This window comes from Oncorhynchus clarkii, chromosome 28, assembly GCF_045791955.1.
Source record: "Oncorhynchus clarkii lewisi isolate Uvic-CL-2024 chromosome 28, UVic_Ocla_1.0, whole genome shotgun sequence".
NCBI classification, from domain to species: Eukaryota; Metazoa; Chordata; class Actinopteri; order Salmoniformes; family Salmonidae; genus Oncorhynchus; species Oncorhynchus clarkii.
In genome coordinates this window covers 24,655,573-24,681,675 of record NC_092174.1, presented here as the reverse complement: position 1 = coordinate 24,681,675, position 26,103 = coordinate 24,655,573, and the positions used below count along the sequence as shown (strand labels likewise).

The 26,103-nt window shown below is 44.2% G+C and overlaps 1 protein-coding gene across 3 annotated transcripts in view; it reads right to left on the bottom strand.

Annotated features, from left to right (window-relative positions):
• The window catches only part of LOC139387229 (pre-B-cell leukemia transcription factor 1-like), a 59,505-nt gene that overhangs the window by 4,971 nt on the left and 28,431 nt on the right, over positions 1 to 26,103 (bottom strand). For all 3 annotated transcript variants that reach the window (XM_071133328.1, XM_071133329.1, XM_071133330.1), the window contains exons 3-6: positions 2,650 to 2,903; positions 1,238 to 1,428; positions 705 to 840; positions 247 to 406 (exon numbers count right to left, since the gene is read on the bottom strand). In XM_071133328.1, coding sequence (XP_070989429.1) covers positions 247 to 406; positions 705 to 840; positions 1,238 to 1,428; positions 2,650 to 2,903 — 741 coding nt within the window. The remainder of the gene's footprint in view (positions 1 to 246; positions 407 to 704; positions 841 to 1,237; positions 1,429 to 2,649; positions 2,904 to 26,103) is intronic.

The window sequence follows — 26,103 nt, the reverse complement described above, 5'->3', positions numbered from 1 at the left end:
GGGCCCAGGGTTGAGATGACAGTGCTCTACACCTTTCTGCCCAAAAATGTTGTATTTCTGAATTGATTTGTCCATACTACTGCAATGTGGATCCCTCCCAATGTAACATATATAATGCTTCAGCTCTTGATAATGATGATCTGTGCTCATGTTGAATTGGGGGTACGCAGCCAAACTAACATTAACAGTACTGACTTGGTACCATACTGGTCACATCCACTATGGCTGGCTGGTATTGATACTGACCTGCAGAGTTGGGGGTGGAGGGGGAGTTGGCCTGGCTGCCATGGGCTGATACACTGGTTGCACTGACGGCGGTCTTCGCGGCATACATGTTTGCTTCCTCTTGGAACTTGCCAATGTTTTTCTTGTATCGGATTCTCTTGTTTCCAAACCAGTTCGATACCTGTGAAACATTTAAAGTACAAATTATGTGAGAAGAAATGTCTATAGTAAATCGCCTTTTGTTGTGTTGAAACAATTGTTTGAGAAAGCTATCACATGCTATCATAAGACAGCCTATGTGATTCCATTACAGAATGCAGCATTAAACATTGGAGCTGTATGACCCCATGCTAGCTGACTTCCTGTGGCATGATAGGAGCCATACTGTGTTTTCCATACATGTACACGCACAACAGAAGATTAGAGTTCGCTTCATCACACACAGGATGGATACGAGGCTTGCGACTGGCGGCACATACCTGTGACATTGTGATGGAGCACTTCTTGGCCAGCTCTTCCTTGGCCTCTTCACTGGGATAGGGGTTGGACAAGTGGGAGTAGAAATACTCATTTAGGATCTCTGTTGCCTGCTTGTTGAAGTTCCTCCTCTTTCGTCTGCAGAGAGAGAGAGAGAGAGAGAGACAGAGAGAGGGAGACAAAGAGAGAGAGAGAGAGAGAGAGAGAGAGAGAGGGGGGGGAGAAGAGAAAGGGGGAGAGAAGAATAAGGGGGAGAGAGAAAGAGAACATATTTACTATCACAAGGCAATTGCTGTCCAAATAATGTAACTGCATCATAACAAAGGTTTTCATAACAATAAAGAGAAAGACACACACACACACACACACACACACACGCACACACACACACACACACGCACACACACACACGCGCACGCACATGCGCACGCACACGCGCACACACACACGCACGCACGCACACACGCACACACACACACACACACACACACACACACACACACACACACACACACACACACACACACACACAGACCTGGCATCGAGGAAGCGGGAGCGTAGGATCATGACGGCCTCGCAGGTGCTCTGTTTGAGCTGCATCTGGATGGAGCTGAACTTGCGGTGGATGATCCCCACCATGCGTTCTATCTCTTTGGGCGAGATGGGCCGTGTGCGGCTCTGCTCCCTCAGAAGGTTCATCACATGGGTGGTAAACTCATTACATGCCTAAAGAGACCGACAGGCGCACTCATATGAGGCAGATAGCAATCTCACTGACTTGAACACAGCAGATAAGTAAGACACTGCAAGCATTGTAAGTAATGTTAGTTTCATAAGTAGTAGTATGTCGCTGTTGGAAAACAACACTTTTGTCAATTTGAATGATTATAATATTGAAGATTTTGAGACTATAGAAAATCGATTCAAAATAGCTTCATAATTGTATGTTCGTTAATGGGGGAAGAAATCTGTTTTTTCCATTTCCTGAAAAGTTTCTGTTTTGGAGAAAATAGGTTCTCATTCGACAATGACGAAATCTAGTAGTTGTACTACAAGTACTAAAGAGTAGTAGTAGTAATACACGTATTGCAGTGTTGTTTGTGGCAGACACAAAAGCAGTGGATTAGTTATACAACTAAGCTGAGACTTTCTTTGTATATTGAGGAGACTTTTCTTCAACAGTTAAGAAAAAAATGAAGATGTCTAAAATGACAGGAGGCTTTCTTTCCTGTTCACCAGGTTTGAACTATCTTTCTGTTTCTCTCTCTTCACTTCTCTCTCTGTCTTTTCACTGTGTCTCTCTCGTTCTCTCTCTCTCTCTCTCTGTCAGAATCAGTCACTGGGAAGTGTCTGCTGTGTTTGGGGACAGGGGAGTCTGTTGACTGTCAGCACCGGGGTCGCGTCAGTTGAAACGAGACACAGTTCAGTGCAACAGCCGTTCCGCTCTTACACACTGTATCAGTAGTACACATAGCGGTGACATGGGTATACTCAGGTGCATAAGTAACACTGTGACAGGTAGTGATGACGAGTCTGCTTGAGATGATGACAGGCGGTAATATATATGACAGGATGCTCTCTTTGGCGAAGGATGAGTGTGTGACTGATAAAATGTTTGCCAGCTGAAAAGTGATTTCTGAAAGCGTGGTTACTCAGGAGGTGCTTTGGGGGGTTTGATTTGAGAAGAATTATCTGCGTATAACAAAACGTGTGTGTAGTGTGAGTGTAGTGAGACGGCGGTGGGGTTGTCTATTAGAGCGGAGAGAGGACAGTTACAAGTGGCTTGGTCGTCAGTATGTAGAGAGATGGCAGAACTCAGAGCAGACAGGATTTAAGGGAGAGAGGGGTTGCCTATACGAAGTGAGAGGAGTTGTGAGGGTCTTCTTAGAGCCGAAGGGGTTTATGGGAAGGGAGAGAGCGGTTATGGGGGGCGTGGTCTGTCCTCACCTGTTCATACTTCTCCAGTTCTGTGTGGTAGATCCCGCGGATCTGAGTCAGCTTGGCCCGGTAGTCTGAGTGTTCTGCCGAGTTGGTGTCTGAGCCCACTCCTCCTCCCGCTGCAGCTGCTGCTGCAGCCGCCGCCACCGCAGACCCGCCCCCTTTCTCCGGTCCGGACACACCTTCCGCCAGAAGCATGTTGTCCAATCGCATGAGTTGGGCATCTGGAGGCTCCTCCTCCTGGGAACCACGGATACTGAGCACTGTAGAGACAATAGAGAAGAAAAATAACAGTTAGTAACAAACTACTGATACTGACGCTAGCACAACATCTGATTGTTAGCAGTGGCACTGCAAAGGAAAGAGGCAAAGTTAACATTAGTGGACAGCGCTGTGATAAAACAAATACTATTTGGATGAGAAGTGAAGTGACTGCAGTCTACCACTGTACTTTCTTCTTTCTATAGTCTTCAACCTGTTCCATCTGAAATATGACCGTCTCTTTAATAGCCCACGTCTGTGCCATAAAAACCTGGATCTTACTGAGCCTGGCAGCACCCACGATAATAAAACTATCATCTCATTGATTTTGAATATCATTTCAGGGAAATAATTAACACAGACTTCCAAGAGAGTTCATTTTTCTTTGCACTCCTGAAGAGCAGATTATGATGTTTACTTAGTGGCTAAAACAATAACACATTTTCATAAAAAGATAATAATCTTCCTGGTCAGGCAAACTAATACTATCATCACAACCTTACCGGGGGAAAAATGGTACAATAATGATCTACTGCAGCTGAAGAGTCTAATATCAATGTGGATCATCTCAGTGATAAGGAACAAAAACGATTTATTAACACCAGACAAGCTATGCCGGTATAGTCTTATTTATGGGTCACTGTCACACCACAACCATCGTTTCTAACTTACTAAATCAATGCTACGGTAGATTTTGAATAACAGTTAGCAAACAAGCAGCAAAATTGAAAGACTCCCCTAACGGCTGCTGAAAGGGTGCTAACAAGGTAGTTGTCAGTCCTATTTAGGCTACCGGCCCACTTCTGGCCCTGGTCACACAGTTTGGGGTGTCCAGTCTCAGTGATAGGAGTGGTGGCCACACCCCCATAGGCACTTAGCTCTCTGCTCCCTCCCCCCTCGCCCGCTGCTCCACTGGAGAGGTGGCTGTGACATGCCACACACCAACATCAGCCAGTACCACAGAGTGCAAAATGATGTTCCATGGTATATGCACTCAGAGGAACATATAAGCAACACCTGTCACCCCCGTACATTCACAGATACACGCGTACCCAGACACACATACAAATCCACACACCCATCTACAAACGCAAACACCAAAGGTTGTTTGAAGATAACATTCCTTCATCTGTTCCTCCTGTGGTATATACAGTTAAATGGTGTGCGTATCAGTGGAGGCTGCTGAGGGGAGGACGGCTCATAATAATGGCTTGAATAGAGTAAATGGAATGGCATTTGATACCGTTCCACTGATTCCACTCTGACCATTAACACGAGCCCTTCCTCCCCAATTAAGGTGATACCAACCTCCTGTGGTGTGTGCTCCACAGTGAAATCATGTCTATCATGTCTGACAAACGATGAAGTGGAGCATCTTTGAGAGAGAAACATGTCCACTACAGCCCCTTTCAGCCAATAGTGTGATCTAGTGAGGACAACACTGTATATTTTGGATTGTGTTTCACTATGGTACTAGCAGGGCTGTGTTTCACTGTGGTACCAGCAGGGCTGTGTTTCACTATGGTACTAGCAGGGCTGTGTTTCACTATGGTACCAGCAGGACTGTGTTTCACTATGGTACCAGCAGGGCTGTGTTTCACTATGGTACTAGCAGGGCTGTGTTTCACTATGGTACCAGCAGGACTGTGTTTCACTATGGTACCAACAGGGCTGTGTTTCACTATGGTACCAGCAGGGCTCTGTTTCACTATGGTACCAGCAGGGCTCTGTTTCACTATGGTACCAGCAGGGCTCTGTTTCACTATGGTACCAGCAGGGCTCTGTTTCACTATGGTACCAGCAGGGCTCTGTTTCACTATGGTACCAGCAGGGCTGTGTTTCAGTATGGTACCAACAGGGTCTGTTTCACTATGGTACCAGCAGGGCTGTGTTTCACTATGGTACCAGCAGGGCTGTGTTTCAGTATGGTACCAGCAGGGCTGTGTTTCAGTATGGTACCAGCAGGGCTGTGTTTCACTATGGTACCAGCAGGGCTGTGTTGCACTATGGTACCAACAGGGCTGTGTTTCACTATGGTACCAGCAGGGCTGTGTTTCACTATGGTACCAGCAGGGCTGTGTTGCACTATGGTACCAACATGACTGTGTTTCACTATGGTACTAGCAGGACTGTGTTTAACTATGGTACTAGCAGGACTGTGAGTCACTATGGTACTAGCAGGACTGTGTTTCACTATGGTACTAGCAGGGCTGTGTTTCACTATGGTACTAGCAGGACTGTGAGTCACTATGGTACCAGCAGCGCTGTGAGTCACTATGGTACCAGCAGCGCTGTGAGTCACTATGGTACTAGCAGGACTGTGAGTCACTATGGTACTAGCAGGACTGTGAGTCACTATGGTACCAGCAGCGCTGTGAGTCACTATGGTACTAGCAGGACTGTGAGTCACTATGGTACTAGCAGGACTGTGAGTCACTATGGTACCAGCAGCGCTGTGAGTCACTATGGTACCAGCAGCGCTGTGAGTCACTATGGTACTAGCAGGACTGTGAGTGGTGTGTGAACATGGACCACACTGCTCTTCCTCTGTCTGCCACTAGAAGGCTCCCTAAGTAAAGGAGCAGAGCTATCTGTCTCCTCTCAGAGGTGGTAAAAACAACCAGGGGTAGCCTGTTCATTTCATCCACCATCTTTACACTGCCTGGACATAGTACATGTCTGCATCAATTAATATATATGCATACCTACTATAAGGGGTAAATCACTACCTTTAAACATACCGTATTTACAATTGCTAAGAGTGACAATTCAACAGAATGGCAGTAAATGAAAGAGGTGGCTTGCTGAGAGAGATGTGCTGGAGTACACTGTCTGTCTGGCCCATGTTACTGTATGTTGCTCTATGCTTTTGTCTGTGGCTATGTCCACAGAGATATGCTGTCTGCCTGCTGACCTCTCAAGTGAGAGTGGGGTCAAGATGGATTCCCAAGCCCTCACGGAAAACCTGTCTCTCCCATGAAGCCTCTACCCCCCCCCCCCCCCCCCCATCCACACCCGATCAGCTTCACCATCTGAGCATGCAGACTCAGGAGGGAAAATGGAAAATGTCAATGGTTATCAGAAGACTGGAAAGGTCAGGGTTTCAGAAAGGAGAGTGTGTGTGTGTGTGTGTGTGTGTGTGTGTGTGTGTGTGTGTGTGTGTGTGTGTGTGCGTGCGTGCGTGCGTGCGTGCGTGTGTGTGTGTGTGTACGTGCGTGTGTGCGTGCGTGCGTGTGTATGCGTGTGTATGTGTGTGGGTGTGTTTGCTTGCATGCGTTGTGGGTGTTGACTACTGTCCACTTGCAATATTTCTCCTGCTTGCGTTCCTTCAAACTTAAAAAGCCCTAAAGATATTTCACCTCAGTCAGTCATCTCCTAACTAATCTCTCGTTCATCAGCTGTAGAACCCTCCCAACCGACCAAACAACAATCTCTCAGTCAATGTCACTGTCTCTAACCTAATTGTCCACTCTGAATCTAAAAGACTGAGACGAGATAGAGAGCAACACATCAAATATTGCCTTGCTATTTCTTGCAGAGTAGGAAAACTAGAACACTGTGAGGTTTTTCTGACAACAACATGTAGACCACCTCCAACTGGAGAGGAAACCTAATGAGGCAAATGGTGATTTATTCCTTCACAGTATCCTCCAGTGCAACACTAAAAGCATGAAATTGATTAAATAAATACAATGAATAAAGATAATGATACAATTCACTGTGCTGTGGCATAATTACTCTAACCATAGCCATCAGATTGACTTATTCCTGTTCAGTAATGGCCATGAATTAGATGAAAGTCCTCAACGCCAGTCCAGCATCATAGAGTGAACTCTGCCACCCTAAAACACTACATCATAATCATCTGGCAATAGGAGGCGGATTCTTCAAGAAACAATGGCTTTATATAATCATTTAAATGTCCAAAAATTGATGTACCAATCCCAGATTGCCCCTTTAATATACTGTACTATTGTTAGAATGTCTCCTTCTGTTTCCCATTGGTCCTACTGTTTTCATTGATAGGTCCCTCAGGCCAGTATTCTTAGACTAGCAGTGTGTCTCTATAAAAAGACTGCGATCATTTCATCTTGACCGTTACAGACAGACTTTAATTGAACAGTGAGAGGACTCCCAATCCCCCTCTCCCTCCATCTGTACTCATGTTTAATTCAACCTCTCTCTTTCCCCCACAGAGCAGCAATATGAAAAATAAAAATGGTGAAGTAACCCTCCATCTGATGAAATAACTGAAATAATTTCATGTTCTGAATTAAGATTATTGTTTGTTTAAATGATGGCTCATAGTCATACCTTTCTGTCTTACTGGGCTGCAAGATGTTTGCAAAGCACTAGTATGTACACAAACACAAACCTACCACACAAACACACACACAGAGAAAATGCCCATACATAAAACAGCCTTCTCTGCACATTGGCAGACTTTTCCCCTCTCTCTCAGCCTCCAGCCCTGGCTCCCAGTGAGCGCTTTCAAATGAAAGCATGTTTAATTAATGATGTTGAAGTATTCTGTCACAATTAGGAAGATGAACGGCCAAACAAGGCAGCACTGATGTCCCTGACAGCCATGATGAAAGTTTACCCTCCTCGCCTTTGACTGGCAGCTAGCAACCAATGCTGGATCGGATCCATTTCATGTCGATACAGTAAAGCAATACACTCCTCCGCAATGCTGTGTGTGCGTGTGTGTGTTTCTGTGGGTGTGTGTGTGTATGTCTGCGTGTGTGTGCATATCTCTGGACCACGTCACAGCGTCAGGCAAAGGCCTATAAGCACAGTCTGTATTGATTCTGTGGGCACACGTCATCCAGGGTTTCAGCAGTTCATAAATCAGCCGTGTTCCTGACGCAGGCGCGCAGTGCCTGTCTGTGTGGGCCTATCACAAACCCTGTGTGTGTGTGTGTGTGTGTGTGTGTGTGAGTGTGTGTGTGAGTGTGAGTGTGTGTGTGGGCCTGCCACAGGCCAGTCAGCGGGAATGGTAGCGACAGACACATGATAATCGAACATCACCACCATTCATCCCTGCCACACAGCATTCTGGGACAGAAAAAACAACAATCTGGAATCCTGAGGAAGCAGTGTGATGATTTACAATGGACATGACGAGTATCACAACTAAAACAAATTGTCAACTGACTTCCCTGGTCCTTAAGGATTCATTGTTCAAGCCATCAACATAATCCACTGCTCTGCATGTGATGGCAGCATGGTATGAATAATCTGTTAGCATAGAAACAATGAATTCTATTCATTTCAATGTGGTTCGTCTGATAGACGCGTAAGCTACTGATGCTCAGCAATAGTTACTAAATGCATGGGTGTCCACCGACATCGGTGGCACAGTACCTATTAAAGTCAGTCAACAAGCATGTTCTGTTCCTTTAAAAAAATCACAAAGCAGTTTTGTCCTTAGAAAGGTTTACTCCTCACTGTGTTCACAGGAAAGTCTCCATGGCCCAAAATGTCCACTCTATCATTAGATAATGGGGACTAGAACAACTCCGGTACACAAGGGTAAAGCCATAAAGACCCTCTAAAACACTTGCTTTATGCTTTATCTGCCATCTCCAGTGTCATGTTCAAAAGTGGGCAGAACCCAGAGTGTTATAGCAGCTGACAGAGGCCCGGGCAGACGACGACAAGGACAATGAAAAAGAAGGGAACAAGAAAGAGAGGAGGAAGAAGGAAGATTGGGAGGGATGGATGGATGGAGAGATAGAGGAAAGGCGAAAAATTGAAATAGAATAGGAAAGTGAGGAGTCAATTAAAATAATGAACCCCAGTGCATTTGGGAGGTGACAGCTGGTAAGAGACGAGCTGACAGGCGTCACATTAGGCGGATTGGTGGCCGTTCCTTCTCCCTCTCTTCCCCCCTCATTCCTTCCTTTACCCTCTCACCCCCCTCTGCGACCAGTGGTTCCTCATGAGACAGGCCAGGCGAAGAAAGGCAAGGCAGGGTAAAGGGAGCATGGCAGGGCAAGACACAGTCCACGTAGGGCACTCAGCTTAGTGGGTGTTTTTCAGGACAAGTTCCCCCTCCAGCTACTCATAATAACAGTAATTATGGTGGTCATCTGAGGCTTACGCAGGCCAGGCTGAGGCCTGAGGGGCCGGTCCCGATAACGAGGCAGCAGCAGCCAATGCTTCCCTCCCGCCAGAGGAGGAAAGACCATTCAGAACACCCCCCCACCCCCACCAAGCATTCTAAAGGCCCCTTCATTAAAATTATTCATTATTTAAAATAGGCAATACATTAGCCCCCCAGCAATCATCGGTCCATTCTTAAGGTGTCTTCAAATATATATCGTCTTGATCTAATTAAACCCATGCTTGGCCCATGCAGTTTTAATCTGCCCGGGGCGGCAGTGGAAATCATGGTGGCTGAATATCTCATTCTTGATCAGTCACGAGTGTTCCTGAGCAGGGAGCAGTGTAGTCAATAGACTATGAGAGAGACAAAGGCCTCTATATGAAGTATTATGTACCCTATGTAAGCTGACAACATAGAGTACAACACAGCAACACAGTGACTGGTAGCTTTGCTGGTCTATTAAAAACAAGTGAATAATGCTTAGTTTACTAATGGTCTCTCATCTAAGAGAGATGAAACCAGTTGTGCTCTTGAGTGTAGTGAGTCACCGAGCTGGTGAATTACTACAGTGACCTGTTATCTTACTATCTGTTTGTGTTGACCTGTGTTGAAATGTCATATATTTGATGTGTTCTGTTACATGGTGTATGTGACACATATACTATAGGGCCTAGGACTTATTCATCTGAGGAAGACCATAGAGATTTAAATCACATTTAATTATCAACATTCCTCCCAATTCTAGATGATCAATCAAATAACATTGACAGGAGGAGTCCCTTTTAAAAAGGTTGTTAATTCTGTGTGTGTGTGTGCGCTTGTGTGTGTGTCACTGGTGTACCATAGGGACCGGGTGCTTGTGACTTAATCTCCATTCCTAAGGGGGGAATCAGTGGGGGGTACGCTCATTAAAATAGCTGCCTCTGGCGTCTACCATCTACCTATCCTAGCTCTAACTAATTATAACCGACACGACACACTGACTGACTTACTGTCTGCAAGGAAATGGGAATTTTTATTTTTTATTGAACCTTTATTTACCTAGGCAAGTCAGTTAAGAACAAACTCTTATTTACAATGACGGCCTACCCCAGACGACGCTGGGCCAATTGTGCACCGCCCTATTGGACTCCCAATCACGGCCGGTTGTGATACAGCCGGGAATCGAACCAGGGTCTGTTGGGAAGCCTCTAGCACTGAGAAGCAGTGCCTTAGACTCGGGAGCACACCTGATTGTTTTAGGGTTCCCCCATTAGATTACCCCCAAAATATGGGTGGGTAGTCAGAATTAGTCATAAGTAGGGCCATGAGTTTTTTTCTTGGTGAGGTCACAAAAAACTCAAGGCCTTATCAATATGCACTGAATGGTTTTCCTAACTTTCGGCAAAGACTTGTTAGCCTGCAAGTCATGCAGCAAATGACAGCAGATGCCAGAGACAGACCCAGTGATCCAGGAGTTGGGGAAGCGATGGATAGTTAGAAGTAGGACCGTATGGAGCTCAGAGGTGACTGTCCATGAGTAGCTGGAGTCCTGCCCTTTACTGTGGCTCTACACAAGGCCTCTCAGCAACACACCAATCAGGCATCCAACGAGAAGCCAACAACATGCTCCTTCTGGGGCCCGTGGTATGTGTTCGTGTGCATGGCACATTTCATAAGGCTCCACTCTTTGACTGGTGATGAGTTTATGCGAAGGTAATTAGCAGTAATTAATCCTTAATTACAGTAATTAGCCCGAGTCGCAGTAAATTAAGCCACATCTGGAGGCAGGCAAGGAACGGGGCTGTACAAGCCAGGGCGGGCGGATTTATTTTTGAGTTGGGGGAGACACTGACTCCATCTGACAGCGTTTGGTTAGGCCTACCTGGGACATTCCTGAGTTTCCTCTGCAGTTTAGGGGGGTGTTTACACCCCTGTGAGGGAGATAAGGGTCCTGGAACAAGGAACAGGTGAGGATGGGTTGGTGGGAAATAGATATATTTTCAGAATCATCTCATCTCCAGGGGAAAGTCTCCCTGCAGCTACCAGGCAGAGGACATCCACCATATGGCCACTCGTAAACAACCACACTATTACCTGTGGTGGTGGTGGTGGTCTCTCTCTCTCTCTCTCTCTCTCTCTCTCTCTCTCTCATATATATATATATATATATATATATATATATATATATATATATATATATATATATATATATATATATATATATATATATATATATATATATATGTATATATATAAATATGAAACATTAAGGGGATGGAAGAACACTGATTTTCCCACACACTGTTGTTGTTTAATGTTATTTTACAGTATAGCTGGTTGGTAACAAGAATTTAGCAGATCCACAGAAAGCAAAGAACAAGAGGAAAGGATCCTCAATGAATGTATGTACTGTACATGTGATACCATGACTGTCTGTTCTCTGACTGAACACTACAGAGTATAGAGTGATAGAGGGTGAGGACCATTAATATTGTAAATCTTGAGAGCTATAGCTGCTCTGGGTGTAAATATGGCCTCATTGCATTTATCAGGGAGGCTCCAATGCCATCAAGGCTGAAGTCCGTCTGGAGAGTGAGATTTGTTTAGAGGCTGTCACTAGCTGCCTGAGATCCCCAGGAGGGTAACTGTTCTTGCGGCTGAGTCCTGCTGCTGCTAACTCTTACTCTGCTCTTGGCAGTCACAGGAGGAAAACAATGTGAGCCATCACACTGTATTACAAGGGGTCAGCTTGGACAGGGCCAATATTTAACCAGGAGAAAAGAAACAAGTATTTAATAACGTCCAATAATCTCCTTCCTTCAGAGTGTTGACTGTCTATTTTACATCCTTACCCTAATTTTAGTCCGCTTACATAATATAAAGCAGAAATATGACACAACGCTGTGAAATTATTACATTTGAGCTTTGACTAAGAGCGCACTACCCCCTGACCCTTCGTTCAGACTTCAATCGCAAAGTTTCTTCTTCTCATTAGTCAACCACTATTGCCTTCAATAGAAAGGATTAGCAATCAGCCTAATCACAGTAATTAGCAGCATGGATCATCATCCAGAGAGGGAGAGGGAGAGGGGGAGAGGGAGAGGGGGAGAGGGAGAGGGAGAGGGGGAGGGGGAGAGGGAGAGGGAGAGGGAGACGGGGGAGGTTCCTATAGGACTGTAGAGGAAGATACTGGATATGACAGGCAATCTATGGCCATGCCTAGCAGACAGTGGCACTGGCACAGGCCCCTCACACACCCCACACCCTGCCCAAAACTACCGCCAATGTAGCAGACCCAGATAGTCATTAATCATAGCCACAGGCCGTTGGGGGGTTGAATTGATGCAAGAATAGTGGGTCATAGGGAGCCCCTGCTGTCAATCATCAGTGTGTGTGTGTGTGTGTTTGGCAGTAGGGTCATGGGATTAGCCTCCAGCCATGGCGAGGGTACAGGCTAACGGGAGCGAAAAGTTCTAATGCAAAACAGAGATATAAAATGTCATTTGCATGAGAGACAGATCAAGTCGATGAGATGAAAGAAAACTGCATTTTTGTACCAAAAGCCAATTGCCAAGTCATCCCTTTTGAAAAACATAGTCTAAATATTTTTCTTTAACTGTCAGGGAAGGGTCAAGTCTCCAATCTACAGTACTGCTGGCCCTGGGGCAATCACCAAAAAGGAGTACTAGCAACACCATGCAGACAAGGGAGTGTCATGCCTGAACATCACACAAATAGAGCGGACCTGGTCCTGTATATTTAAATATATATACAGTATATATTTAATCTTTATTTAACTAGGCAAGTCAGTTAAGAAAAAGGAAAAAGAAAAATGCTTATTTACAATGACAGCCTACCAGGGAACAGTGGGTTAACTGCCTTGTTCAGGGGAAGATTGACAGATTTTTACCTTGTTAGCTTGGGGATTTGATCCAGCAACTTTCGTTACGGCCCCAACGCTCTAACCACTAGGCTACCTGCCACCCCAAGAGGGTGATAACTCTGTTAATAGAAAATATTATAGACAGGTCAATACTAGGGCTGTGGCGGTTACAAAATTTCGTCAGCCGGTGATTGTCAAGCAAATAACTGTCGGTCTCACGGTAATTGACCGTTAATTAACATAAACACATTTAGCATCTCCTGGTTTCAACACACTGATGCAGACCTTTGTATAATCTACATTTTAAAAAGTCGAATAAATCCATGTAATATAGCCTACACCTTCACAATAAGTCCCTTATTTATATTAGACAGATCTAAAGAAACATGAAATGATGAAAATGTACTCTATTTCAGAAGAACAGAATAGCATACTCTGAGTTGTTCTTATGTTGGGTCCTGATCTGGCCATGGCAAATGGCTGTGGGCTACACTAGTTCATTTAGCAGACAAGATTTGATTCCATGGCATCATTTTAGAGTAGGAAGAATACATTTGAACAAAGCTGAATAAAATAGAAATAATATTTTCTCCAAACGATTTGAGCACATACGGCGCTGTTGAGCGGTTAACAAAGCAATAGGTATTTCTATATGCTTAATTTAGAGTTATTATTTAGTTGTTCTACAAACGTTGGGCAGTGTGTTTTGATTTTTAATACATTGTAAGCCTGCAAGATGCAACTCTAATGATGAATTGAAAAAAGTTGCTTAAAAGGCATGACCTCTGCTTTGCTTTTTCCCCAGGCTGTACACACTACATCAGTCACTCATTCACAATTCGACAAGCACTTGATAATGCCTAAAATTTCACGGCGGTATCTCCATGTCTTTTGCAGCCAGTGGCCGTTGTTCTCTTCTCCCTAAGTGCTGAGCGCTCCGAATCACCGTTTCACTCACATGGCTCTCCATCAGGTGATAGGGTCTTTCTCACAGGCTACAAGTGAAAACAGACACATTCTGCGTCCTTATCCAATTCCGAGGTGCACATTGAAGATATTGGAAGAACTGTCCACATTTATTTTTTGTCAGCCAACAAGATGAGTAGGCCTAATGAACAGCAAAAGCACTAGCCTATGTCAATCTACTATCCCCTATAGTACAAAAGTTGAACTATTCTATTCTGTGCGATAAATAAATATTCCAAACATAGTCTGGGACTGTTGTGGGATGCTACAGATCCCAAATGAATACAACCAATACAAGCATGACAAAAACTGTTTTACGCAAAAAAGGCATTGTTTCTATTGCTGGGCATCATTCACGAGTGATAATATATAATTCACAAGTGATAGGGTAATATTTTCACCCATCATGCTATTCTTGATTTTGATGTAGAATGGACCATTATCATGCACCTAACAGGGGCAGACGGAAAAAATACATGTCATCTATGCACTTACATAGCAAATGGAGGACGCTTTTCCCCATGGTTTATTTTCATTGAGCAATGTGCTTAACTTCTCTGGGATATGTGGGCTAGCGTCCCACCTCGACAACAGCCAGTGAAATTGCAAGGTGCCCAATAAAAAAAACAGAAATCTCATAATTAAAAACCTCAAACATACAAGTATTATACACCATTTTAAAGATAAACTTGTTGTTAATCCAACCACAGTGTCCAATTTCAAAAAGGCTTTACAGCGAAAGCATACATTGCAATTATCTGAGGACAGTGCATAGTCACAAAAAAACATACAGCCATTTTCCAGCCAAAGAGAGGAGTCACAAAAAGCAGAAATAGAGATAAAATGAATCACTAACCTTTGATGATCTTCATCAGAAGGCACTCATACGACTTCATGTTTCACAATACATGTATGTTGTATTCGATAAAAACAGCCCTAGTCAACATTAGCCCAGACTCAGATCTGCTGTCTTGGTGTGACAATAACCATAGGAAATGACAAGACAGCACAAAATAGATTTGGGACCAGGCTAGGTCAAGGCTACAGAAAGACCACCAACTACATATCAGAATCCGAGTGAAGATGTCTTTAAGTCACGGTGGGATATAAGGTGTATTCTGTCGGTCAGCCCGTACACACCTGCCTCCCCAGCTGGACCCCCTGATTCCCCACCACAACCCCTCTCCTCCCCCTCCCGTCACTGTGAATAACTCCCAGCTGCCAGGCTTATTTTTAGCTCCCGTTTGATTCCCACACCTGCGGAGAGGGAGAGTTGTCACAGTCGGGCTGTATCTCTCCCTCTCTCTCCGTCTCTCGCTCTTTCCTTCGCTCTCTCTCCCTCACCCTCTCTGGAATAATGCATCTGAATGAAAATGCACTTTGCTGATGCAGTAACTTCTTCTCATCCTCATTCTCCTCCCAGGAATGAGACTGTGATGTTATTGATATACGGTATGTATGCTGGATAATGTACAGTATAGGCTGATGTTGTGGGTAGGGCTGGGAATTGCCAGGGACCTCACGATACGATATTATCACGGTACTTAGGGTGCCGATACGATATGCATGTCACACCCTGATCGGTTTCACCTGTCTTTGTGCTTGTCTCCACCCTCCTCCAGGTGTCACCCATCTTCAACATTATCCCCTGGGCATTTATACCTGTGTTCTCTGTTCGTCTGTTGCCAGTTCATCTTTTCTTGTCAGGTCTTACCAGCGTGCTTTCCCGTTTTCCTGTTTCTCAAGTGTTTGTTTCCTAGTTTTCCCGGTTCTGACCATTTAGCCTGCCCTGACCCCGAGCCTGCCTGCCATCCTGTACCTGCATGACTCTGATCTGATTACGAACCTCTGCCTGTCCTCGATCTGCCCTTTGCCCCGTGCTATAATACATTATTGAGAACTGTACTATTCACTTCCTGTGTTTGCATCTGGGTCATATCAAAAACAATGGGAAAGTGCGTTTGGGGGCGGCAGGTAGCCTAGTGGTTAGAGCGGTGGGCCAGCAACCGATAGGTTGCTAGATTGACTCCCCGAGTTGACAAAGTAAAAATCTGTTATTCTTCCACTGAACAGGGCAGTTAACCCACTGTTCCTAGGCCGTCATTGTAAATAAGAATTTATTAACTGACTTGCCCAGTTAAATAAATAAAAATATCCTGAGTCATGATCATTTATTGCGATTTTCACGATTCTATATGTATTGTGATTTGATACTGCGATTTTATTGCGATTTCATGTTCCAAACATATTGCTCACTATATGTCTGTGGTAGAGAGACAAGACAGAGCATGAGAAAAAATGTTGCTTCACTATTTTGAAAGATGGAGAACAAACTACAGCCGACTAGCACTAGATAACGCTACTTACAATAGCAAAAAAAATGTAATAAAAAATATACAATATATATATTTTGTGTATTTTTATTATTATTTATATTTTGTGTATATATATTTTGCGTATTTTTAAACCATGGGAGCATCTGAAAACTGATGTAAGAGTATCAATGTGGATTTACCTTTCCCATTATCATTTAAAACACACTATATACTATAATAATTCTGATAATGATCATGTTAAATGTCCCTATTGTTGAAGAAAGCATCACAACATCAGTTTCCTCTCCTAAAAAAGTGAAATAACAGATTCCCCCCTCTGTTTTTATTTAGGCAGCAACACTAAGACAAAGCAAGTGCAACAACATCATCATAAAGTTATATTTCCTCCTATATTTCCTTTTTCCTGTCATTTTTTCTTTGTGGATGTGTTGGTCTGAGGATCCTTGCAGTCAGCGGATTACATTATCAGTCTGACCTAGTTGCTTGATATCTCCTGAGACACTGCGATGCCAGGCTTTCTGATGCACAGCACAGCCTTCCCTTCCACTGCTACACAACACTACAACGCGCACACGGTGTAACTTTAATTTATCAGACGGAAGAAGCGGGAGGAAATGTCACATGTTGACAGTTTCCTTTTCCTGCCACTCAAACCGTAGCAGTCCCTGTGGTTGGTTAAGGTCTCTTTCTCTCTGTCTCTCTCTCTCTGTCTCTCTCTCTCTCTCTCACTCTCTCTCTCTCACTCTCTCTCGCTCTCTCTCTCGCTCTCTCTCTCTCTCGCTCTCTCACTCTCTCTGTCTCTCTCTCTCTCTCTCTCTCTCTCTCTCTCACTATCTCTCTCTCTCTCTCTCTCTCTCTCTCTCACTCTCTCTCTCTCTCTCTCTCTCTCTATCGCTCTCTCTCTCGCTCTCTCTCTCTCCTTCTCCCCCTCTCTCTCTACCTCTCTCTCTCCTTCTCCCCCCTCTCTCTCTCTCTCTCTCTCTCTCTCTCTCTCTCTCCCTCTCTTTCTCTCCTTCTCCCACTCTCTCTCTCTCTCTCTCTCTCTCTCTCGCTCTCTCTCTCTCGCTCTCTCTCTCTCTCTCTCTCTCTCTCGCTCTCTCTCTCTCGCTCTCTCTCTGTGTGTGTAAGTGTAATGCCTGACACCTAAATCAGGGTGTAGATTAAAATGTCTTCAGTGTTGGTTGGACAATCCATAATTTGTTGAATGCCTTCAAAGTACTGTATCTTAAAATACTATTTCATAGAACTATTGTTAGTGCTTTCCACATTTGCATAATACTAGATTAATTTGAATGTTCTAGAGATAACGAAAATATGCTCTCAAATGTTTCTCAAAACCCAAAAGAAATTACTTTTAAACACACAAAACCTTGGCAAAAACTACACACTAGGTGTACTCTTAGGGAGAAAAAGATGCTATCTAAACCCTAAAAGGGTTCTTCAGCTGTCCCCATAGGAGAATACTTTGAATAATTAGATTTGGTTCCAGGTAAAACCCTTTTGGGTCCATGTAGAAACCAAAAATGGTTATACCTGGAACTAAAAAGGGTTCTCCTAAGAACCCTTTTGGAACCCTTTTTTCAGAGTGTAAACTTACAGTCAATAGCAGAATGTTCAAAGAAATAATGAGAGTTGTAACTGTAAGACTGATAGAGGATAAGAAATACAATCACAAGGCCACATTAAGTGCCTAGTTCAGTTTAGAATAGGAGGGGGAAAAGGTAGCAACAACACACCACTACACCTTTAAATGGTGTAAAAGTATGGCACGCTCTGCATATGTAGAAAACATTTCACACTGAACATATAGAAAGTCTACACCCCTTTGAACCTTTTTCACATTTTGTTGCAAAGATGCAGTCGTCCTTCAGGTAACTGAAAGGTTGCTAGATCAAATCCCCGAGCTGACAAGGTAAAAATCGTTCTGCCCCTGAACAAGGCAGTTAACCCACTGTTCCTAGGCCGTCATTGAAAATAAGAATTTGTTCTTTAACTGATCTGCCTAGTTAAATAAAGGTAAAAAAACAAAACTGAGCAGCAAGACAGGAAGGAAACTCCTCAGGGATGTCACCATGAGGTCATTGGTGATTTTAAATCAGCTACAGAGTTCAATGGCTGTGATGGGAGAAAACTGAGGATGGATCAACAACATTGTAGTGACTCTACAATAATGACCTAAATGACAGAGTGAAAAGAAGAATACAAATATACAGAGTAAAAATATTAAAAACATGCATATGTATTTAACAAGGCACTAAAGTAATACTGAAAAAAAAATACATGGCAAAGGAATACACTTTTTGGCCTAAATGCAAAGACTTAGGTTTGGGGCAATTGAACACAACACATCACTGAGTAACTATCTCCTTATTTTCAAGCATGGTGGTGGCTGCATCATGGTATGGGTATGCTTAACATCGGCAAAAACTGGGGAGTTTTTCATGATGAAAAGAAATGGAATGGAGCTAAGCACAAGCAAAGTCGTAGAGGAAAACCTGCTTCAGTCTGCTTTTCACTAGACACTGGGAAAGGAATTCACCTTTCAGCAGGACAATAACCTACAACACAAAGCCAAATCTATACTGGGGTTGCTTACTAAGAAGACAGTGAATGTTCCGGAAGAGCCATGTAATAGTTTTGACTTAAATCTGCTTGAAAATCTATGGCAAGACTTGCTGTTTAGCTATGATCCCCAACACCTTGACTGCTCGAAGAATTATAAAAATAATAACGGGCAAATATTGCACAATATAGGTGTGCAAAGATATTATGAGATTTACCCAAGAAGACTCACAGCTGTAATTGCTGCCAAAGGTGTTTCTAACATGTATTGAGTCAGGGGGGTGAATACTTATCTAATCAAGGTATATTAGTGTTATATTTTTCATTCATCTTAATTTTATTTATTTTTTAAATAAAACTTTAACAGGGTATTTTGTGACAAACAAATTACAATGAAATCCATTTGAATCCCACTTTGTAAAACAGCTAAATGTGAAGAAATCCAAGGGGGTGTAGACTTTCTACAGTAGTGGTGAGGGAGGAGGGGGAAGAGATGTGCTCCTGACAGATTGGGGCTTGGTCTGTGCCAAGGTTATAAACAGGCTGCTATCAGCCTTCCAAACAGAATAATCCTCCCTGTATCAGCACCCAAACATATGGGCCCACACAAAGACCCAGCCGCCCTGACAGACACCTCCTTTTAATTACAGGACCTCTCTCTCTCTCTCTCTCTCTCTCCTTCTCTCTCGCTCTCTCTCTCTCTCTCTCTCTCTCTCTCTCTCTCTCTCTCTCTCCCTCTCTCTCTCTCCTTCTCCCCCTCTCTCTCTACCTCTCTCTCTCCTTCTCCCCCCCCCCCCTCTCTCTCTCTCTCTCTCTCTCTCTCTCTCTCTCTCTCTCTCTCTCTCTCTCTCTCTCTCTCTCTCTCTCTCTCTCTCTCTCTCTCTCTCTCTCTCTCTCTCTCTCTCTCTCTCTCCCTCTCTCTTACACACAGACAGGTGAGAGAACGGTGGATTTTTTTAATGTGGGATTTTCCCTAATGTTTCAAATAGGGATTATACCACAACATCCTGCTTTCAGAGGTCCAATTAATGAATGAGTTATTGGTTCTGAATAGCAGACACCCACACCAACAATCGTCACAGTCTGTTTCAGTCAGGTCTCTGAAACAGATAAATAAATTCCTCACTTTTTATATACTGCCTACCAGAATTTAAAGTCTTGTTCAATAAAGTAGAAAATGTCAGAGGTGCAATAACCGTGATCATATAAAATCTCAGCGGCTTGGAAAATATATGCAAAAATGACAGTGTCCTCTTCCACTGGTGCAATTAAGTTTTATTTGACTGAACCAGCCATAAAAAGGGGTTTTGAAGGTTGTCAATGGGGAGTAATTGGTCTGGTTTATTAGTGTTATCATATTTCTCACAAGCTTTTTCCCCGTCCGCAGTATGAATCAGTCTTGAATAAGACATGTGGAGGATCAGTGAAACGGATTAAGTCATGTTGTCTTTAACGTTTAACCATTATAACTGAGCGGAGGGAAAATAAAATATCAAAATACAGAGATGCTATGACATGACAATCAACTGCTGTAGTTGCTTCCCAAGCTCTCGTAATCTTAGATATACAGGACAATGTTACAATTTCTATACAATGCAGTGGGAGCTCCTCAGAGAAGGAAGGAGTGGACCATCCTTCTCAGTGAGTTTAATACAAATACAAATTATGAAAGATTAAATAAAGAGATCCTTTCTGCCTCCTGAGTGGTCTAAGGCATCGCAGTGCTTATGGCGTAACTACGGACCCGGGTTAGATCCCAAGGTGTGTCACAACCGGCTGTGACCAGGAGTCCCATAGGGTGGTGCACAATTGGCCCAGCGTCATCTGGGATAGGGGAGGGTTTGGCCGAGGGGGGATTTACTTGGCTCATCGCGCTCAAGCGACTCCTTCTGGCGGGCTGGGCACCTGCAAGCTGACTTGGGTCGCCAGCTGGACTTTGTTTCCTCCGACTTGTTGGTGCAGCTGGCTTCCGGGTTAAGCGTTCAGAGGTTAAGGAGCGCGGTGTGGTGGGTCATGTTTCGGAGGACGCAAGACTTGACCTTGGCCTCTCCCGAGCCCGTTGGGGAGTTGCAGCGATGAGACAAGGGGGTAAAAAACACAAAAAAGTCATCATTTTTAGATTAAACTATAGTAAATATATTCACGTCACCAAATAATTGATTAAAACACACTGTTTGGCAATGAAGGTCTACAGTAGCCTCAACAGCACTCAGTAGGGTAGTAACATAGTGCAACCGTCCTCCTCTGGGTACATTGACTTCAATACAAAACCTAGGAGGCTCATCCCCTTCCATAGACTTACACAGTAATTATGACAACTTCCGGAGGACGTCCTCCAACCTATCAGAACCCTTGCAGCATGAACTGACATGTTGTCCACCCAATCAAAGGATCAGAGAATTAATCTAGTACTGAAAGCATAAGCTACAGCTAGATAGCACTGCAGTGGTGAGTAGTTGAATCAAAGAGAAAGCAATAGTTAAAGAGTTTTGAACAAATTCATTTCTTTAAAAATGAAGAAGCAAGAGAGAGAGAGAGAGCTATATTTCGTTGTATATTTTTCACTTTCACTTTCACTTAGCTAGTGAACGCCTGGTCACAGACAGTGATTTGTTGTGCACTGAAGTCCACAAGCAAAGGGAAAAGGTGAGAGGAGGAGAATGCGTAGATGTGAGAAGGAATTATACAAGAAAATGCATCATGCTGTTTGTATGTGGCAGCTATGAAAGTCAACTGTGTTTGCATGTGATCAGGGGTGTATTCATTCCGCGGATTCTGTTGAAAACCCTTTCTTAAACGGAAGCAAACGGAAGCAAACGGGGATAAACATACCTGAATATCTCCATTAGAAACTATTGTTTGCAACTGTTGGACTAATGGTTAAACCCTAGATCAGTTAGATGCAGGCAAGAGTGTACAAGGCGGTAACGAATGTGTCACTGTCTGTCACCTTGATTACTCAAAGGCTATGTTGTAGCAACCTCATGATGGTCATAGAAAAATGTCATGTAGTAGCCTAAACCTATCGATGTTACATTGAGCTGAGTGAATGGAATATGAATAACAGTCATCCAATATGCTGTAATAGAAATAAGGCCATGCTCATAATTTGTTTTATCATCCTGCCTCATCTTAAACAGCACCGACCTCCACTGATAAAATGTCTATAAACAGTAGGCTATAGACAATATACAATGTCTCTATAATATACAATGTAGACACAGAAAATACCAGACAAGCTCCCTCAAGAACCCAGCATATCCCTCTCTCTCTCCCCCAGGCAGTGTAGTGGGCAGAGTGTAGGACTAATGACGTCCAATCTCCTGTCACAGAGAGCTGGGAGCTCACCAGGGGATAAATCGACCTGCAGCTCAGAGAGCTGTTAACCGTTTCTGTCTGAGGAGGATTCCTCCCTGCCCGACCCACGGCACCTTTAGTCCGTACACGTTCAGGCGCAAACATTACTTTATTTGACTCTAATGAGTGGAAGAAATTTACACACAAAAATGACACGGGTCTGAATCAAATGTAAATTCAAGTCTGCAAATGCACTGTACATATTGCCGAATTTGCGTCTAGGGAAGCAACCAGAGAAACGTCCTCACTAATACTTGTTAATCATTTTTAAATTGGTGCCAAATGAACAGTTGAATCATAGAACACAGAGTACAGTTGAATGCATCTAATCCAAATGGAAGGGATGCAGGAGGAGTGAGTCAATATATATATGTGTGTCTGCCTGTCTGTGTGGGAGTGCCACTAAAACAAAGCATGTGGTCTATCCTTCCCTATGAGGGAGCGTACGATGAGCCACTCATCAAATCACTATCGCCTCCTTGGAGCGCCACTCTGCCAATGTGCTTCTGCTACGGTGGGCTACCACCACACAAACACACTGTGTCTCCCCCATTCTCTGTCTCTCCTCACAAACACTGTGTGTCTACCTCCCTGTCTCGCCACCCTGACGGGGGCTTTTGGTGAGGTGAGGGGGGTAAACGGCGTCGAGGCACAGCACGGGGATGGTGACAGTGAGGGGCGACAGCCTCCCCCTAATGATCTCCCCTCTGTTCCAGTGGGCTGAGAGAAACCATTACCTCCCGCTACATTACCCTGCCATCCCTCACATCCCGCTCTCTCTGTCTCTCTGTCTCTCTCTCTCTCCCTCCCTCTCTTGTTCTCGCTTCTCTACCTCGTCTCTCTCTCTGTCGTCTCTCTCTTCTCTACATCGTCTCTCTCTACTTCATCTCGCTTCCTCTCTATCTCCCCCCCACCCTCTCTCCCCTCACTCCCAGAGCAACTTGCTGCTGCAGTCACGGCTGCCTGGCGGTGCCGTTGCTCACCTTCTTACCTCCCCCTCCTCCTCATCCCCTCCTCCTCCTCCCTCTGAACCCCTAGCTCTATACATCACATTTAACACTTTGACAGTAACAGTCTATAATGTTTCTATTCTACAAAATCACTCTGCCAACTCCGGGATAGCAGAGCAGAGACTGAGGAAAATAAATACCACTCTCAGCCTTCGGCAGTAAATTCTAAGGGAAAGGGAAAAGGGACAAAAAGAGACTCTTGTAGTCTCTGCCAATTACAATGGCTCGGTCTGTCTCTGTTCTGGCCATTAGCTACAAGTGCAAATGCAGGGTAATTTCAATCAATATATTCATCAGACTTTACTGACAACAACAACAGCATATTTTGTAAAGGCTTGTCACAGGACACTTTTAAGTGTCACAATGTGTCACACTGGAGGGCACTTAGCGGTGAAAAAAGAAACATTTCAACAGACTAAATTATTAAATGCAAAAGTAACATGAATAAATAAAAATTAGTGTAAATAAAAGATGAGAGTTGATGCATGACCTCTGAAGGGGTCTCAACATGTCAGTAGCACAAGAGAAGGAAAGGGACATATCAACATTAAATATGAAGCATTAAAGGATGAAATGACCATAGAGGCATTAAAGATGTAATAGATTCTAAAGAAAGGAGTAGAAAAAATTATGATAATCAACTCTATGCAAAGTTAGAAATGAACACCGTGACCCTATGTTGTTGTACAAGAGTTCCCTCCTCTATGATTTGAGTTCTGAGGGGAAAATCTGCTTTGGTGAAATTCAATCTTTCCATTCTCTCCAAGGGTTCTGTTTTCAATGTATTTAATGTGTGTAAACAAACATTAGTCTTTGTTTCCCAGAGTATTAGCTTTAATGTATCATCAGCAATGCTGGCTTTGAGGGGGCATTCATTTCAATTCGCAGATTTAAACACTTCAGTTTGTCGCCATCCTTTATCGCAGCCCGCCACCACACCAAAGGACACAATGGGCCTATTCTTCAATCTAACGGCGGAGCTTACTAGCCATTAGCGGGAAAAACTGCCTGTGCCCTTGAATGAGCCACTCAAATGTAACTTGTGATTCAAAATTAATTTGAATAATTAATTACACATTAAAACAGGCATGAACCCGAGAAACGATCTCGGGATAGGAGAAGGAAATATATTTGCCCCGGGGCCAGTGGATTTGTCATCGTATTGGAGCAGAGCAGAGCAGAGCGGGCTAGACCAGCCAGTTTTAGAGGGTAGGGAGAGCCAGAGTGTGCAATCTCTAGTGAATCTAATGAAACCAAGTAAAAGATAACGCCACATTTCATCACGTCAAAGACAGAGGACTGTACTTCCTCAGAGCGACCCTGGAGGTGGCAGAAATACAGAATACTGAGGAAATTAGCCTTTTCAAAGTAGCATGCAGTAGTTCAACTATGCCTATGCTGGATTCTGACCTCCCATGGTGATTAGTTGATGATTAAATCCCTAGCTAACCCCCAGCCTTAAAACAGTTTCTCTTGCTGTCTTATAAAACTGGTCATTTCAAAAGGCGATAAGGGGTTGCGCATTCACATAAATGTTACATTTCATCATATTGCATCAGCCAGAATGACGGAAGGTTAGTCCACCTGTTTATTTTCTACCTCATTTTTACAACATATGACTTTTGGCAAAGCTACCTCCTTCCGTGACTCGTCCTTGTCCCATTCCTTTGCGTGGAGGGAGGTTGTCTTTATTATTTAATGAAGTCACTTTGGCCGTTCCATGAATAATTGAGTGTGTGAGAGGAGACTCTGGGCAGCCGCGGGCAGGCAGCAGGCTCCGCCAGGCTCCCACTGCATTGGACTTCCTGGTGAGGAGTGTATTAAACATTTGCGTGTTTATGTCCCCAGGGCGTCTGTCCTGGCTGCATAAAATTGAATTGGTTATATCTAATATATCATGCCCTAAGGGGGGAGTGGAGAGAGGGAGATGGAGGGGGTGAGGTAGGAGAGGAGGGGGACTGAGATGGTTGCATCCTGCCATCAGGGGAATGAAAGCCTTGTCCGCCTGTGCTTGAGGAGAGAGAGAGAGAGAGAGAGAGAGAGGGGGGGGGGGGGGGGCTTGACATTAATATCCCGAATCAAATCGATGGATGTCCGAATTCTCAATGTGTATGGCCTCAAGGCTGGGAGAGGAAAACAAGCTCCAGAACCAGATTAAAGCTACTCATTACAGCTCTCTTTCTTTGTTCAGTTCTGGTGTCTCTGACTGGGTCAAGTATTGTAAAGCATCATTACAGCCCTCTATCTTTGTTCAGTTCTGGTGTCTCTGACTGGGTCAAGTATTGTAAGCCTCAGTGGATAAAATGGAGGGATGGATTTTTCATGGAACGGATTACCACCAACACCCCCTCCACAACCAGACAAAAATACAAGCCAAAGCTTATGGCAGCATTCATTTAAATAACCAAGAGGATGAATGTTTGGGGAAATGCATGTGGACGAAGGAGACAATGTAGTAGACAATCAAATCAAAGTTTATCCCTTTCAAAGGACTTAGACTGAGCCACTGATGAAAGACTCTCCTACCACTCCTCCTCTGTTATCTATCCTCTGTTCTCCCACCATCCCCCACGCCTACCTATGGCCCCAGCTAACTCCTCAGTCTCAATTTATTCTGCGCTGCACCTTTAAGGGTCTGAGTCTCCAGACTCCAGACGGATGAGCTTTTTAACACTACCATTAAGGTCAGGGCATAAATTATTGATCCCCTGCCTCCATCAGCATAGCGGTCACGTAGCCAGTATCACAATATAACCCCGCCAGCCTCCCTCCCCTCACCCCCGCCTGCACACCGCACCGCTGCCCGCTCACACAATTAGAGGGGGATTCTCATTAAGGATGAGAGACAGAGAGAGGGATGAGAGAAAGAGAGTCCATCTCACAGACCAAGCGGAGGGGGTGACTGGGGCACTTCATACCCCTTCACTCTCACTCTCTCTCTCACACTCCCTCCCTCTCCTCTCCCCTCCCCCCATCAAATTCCCAGGCAGGGCC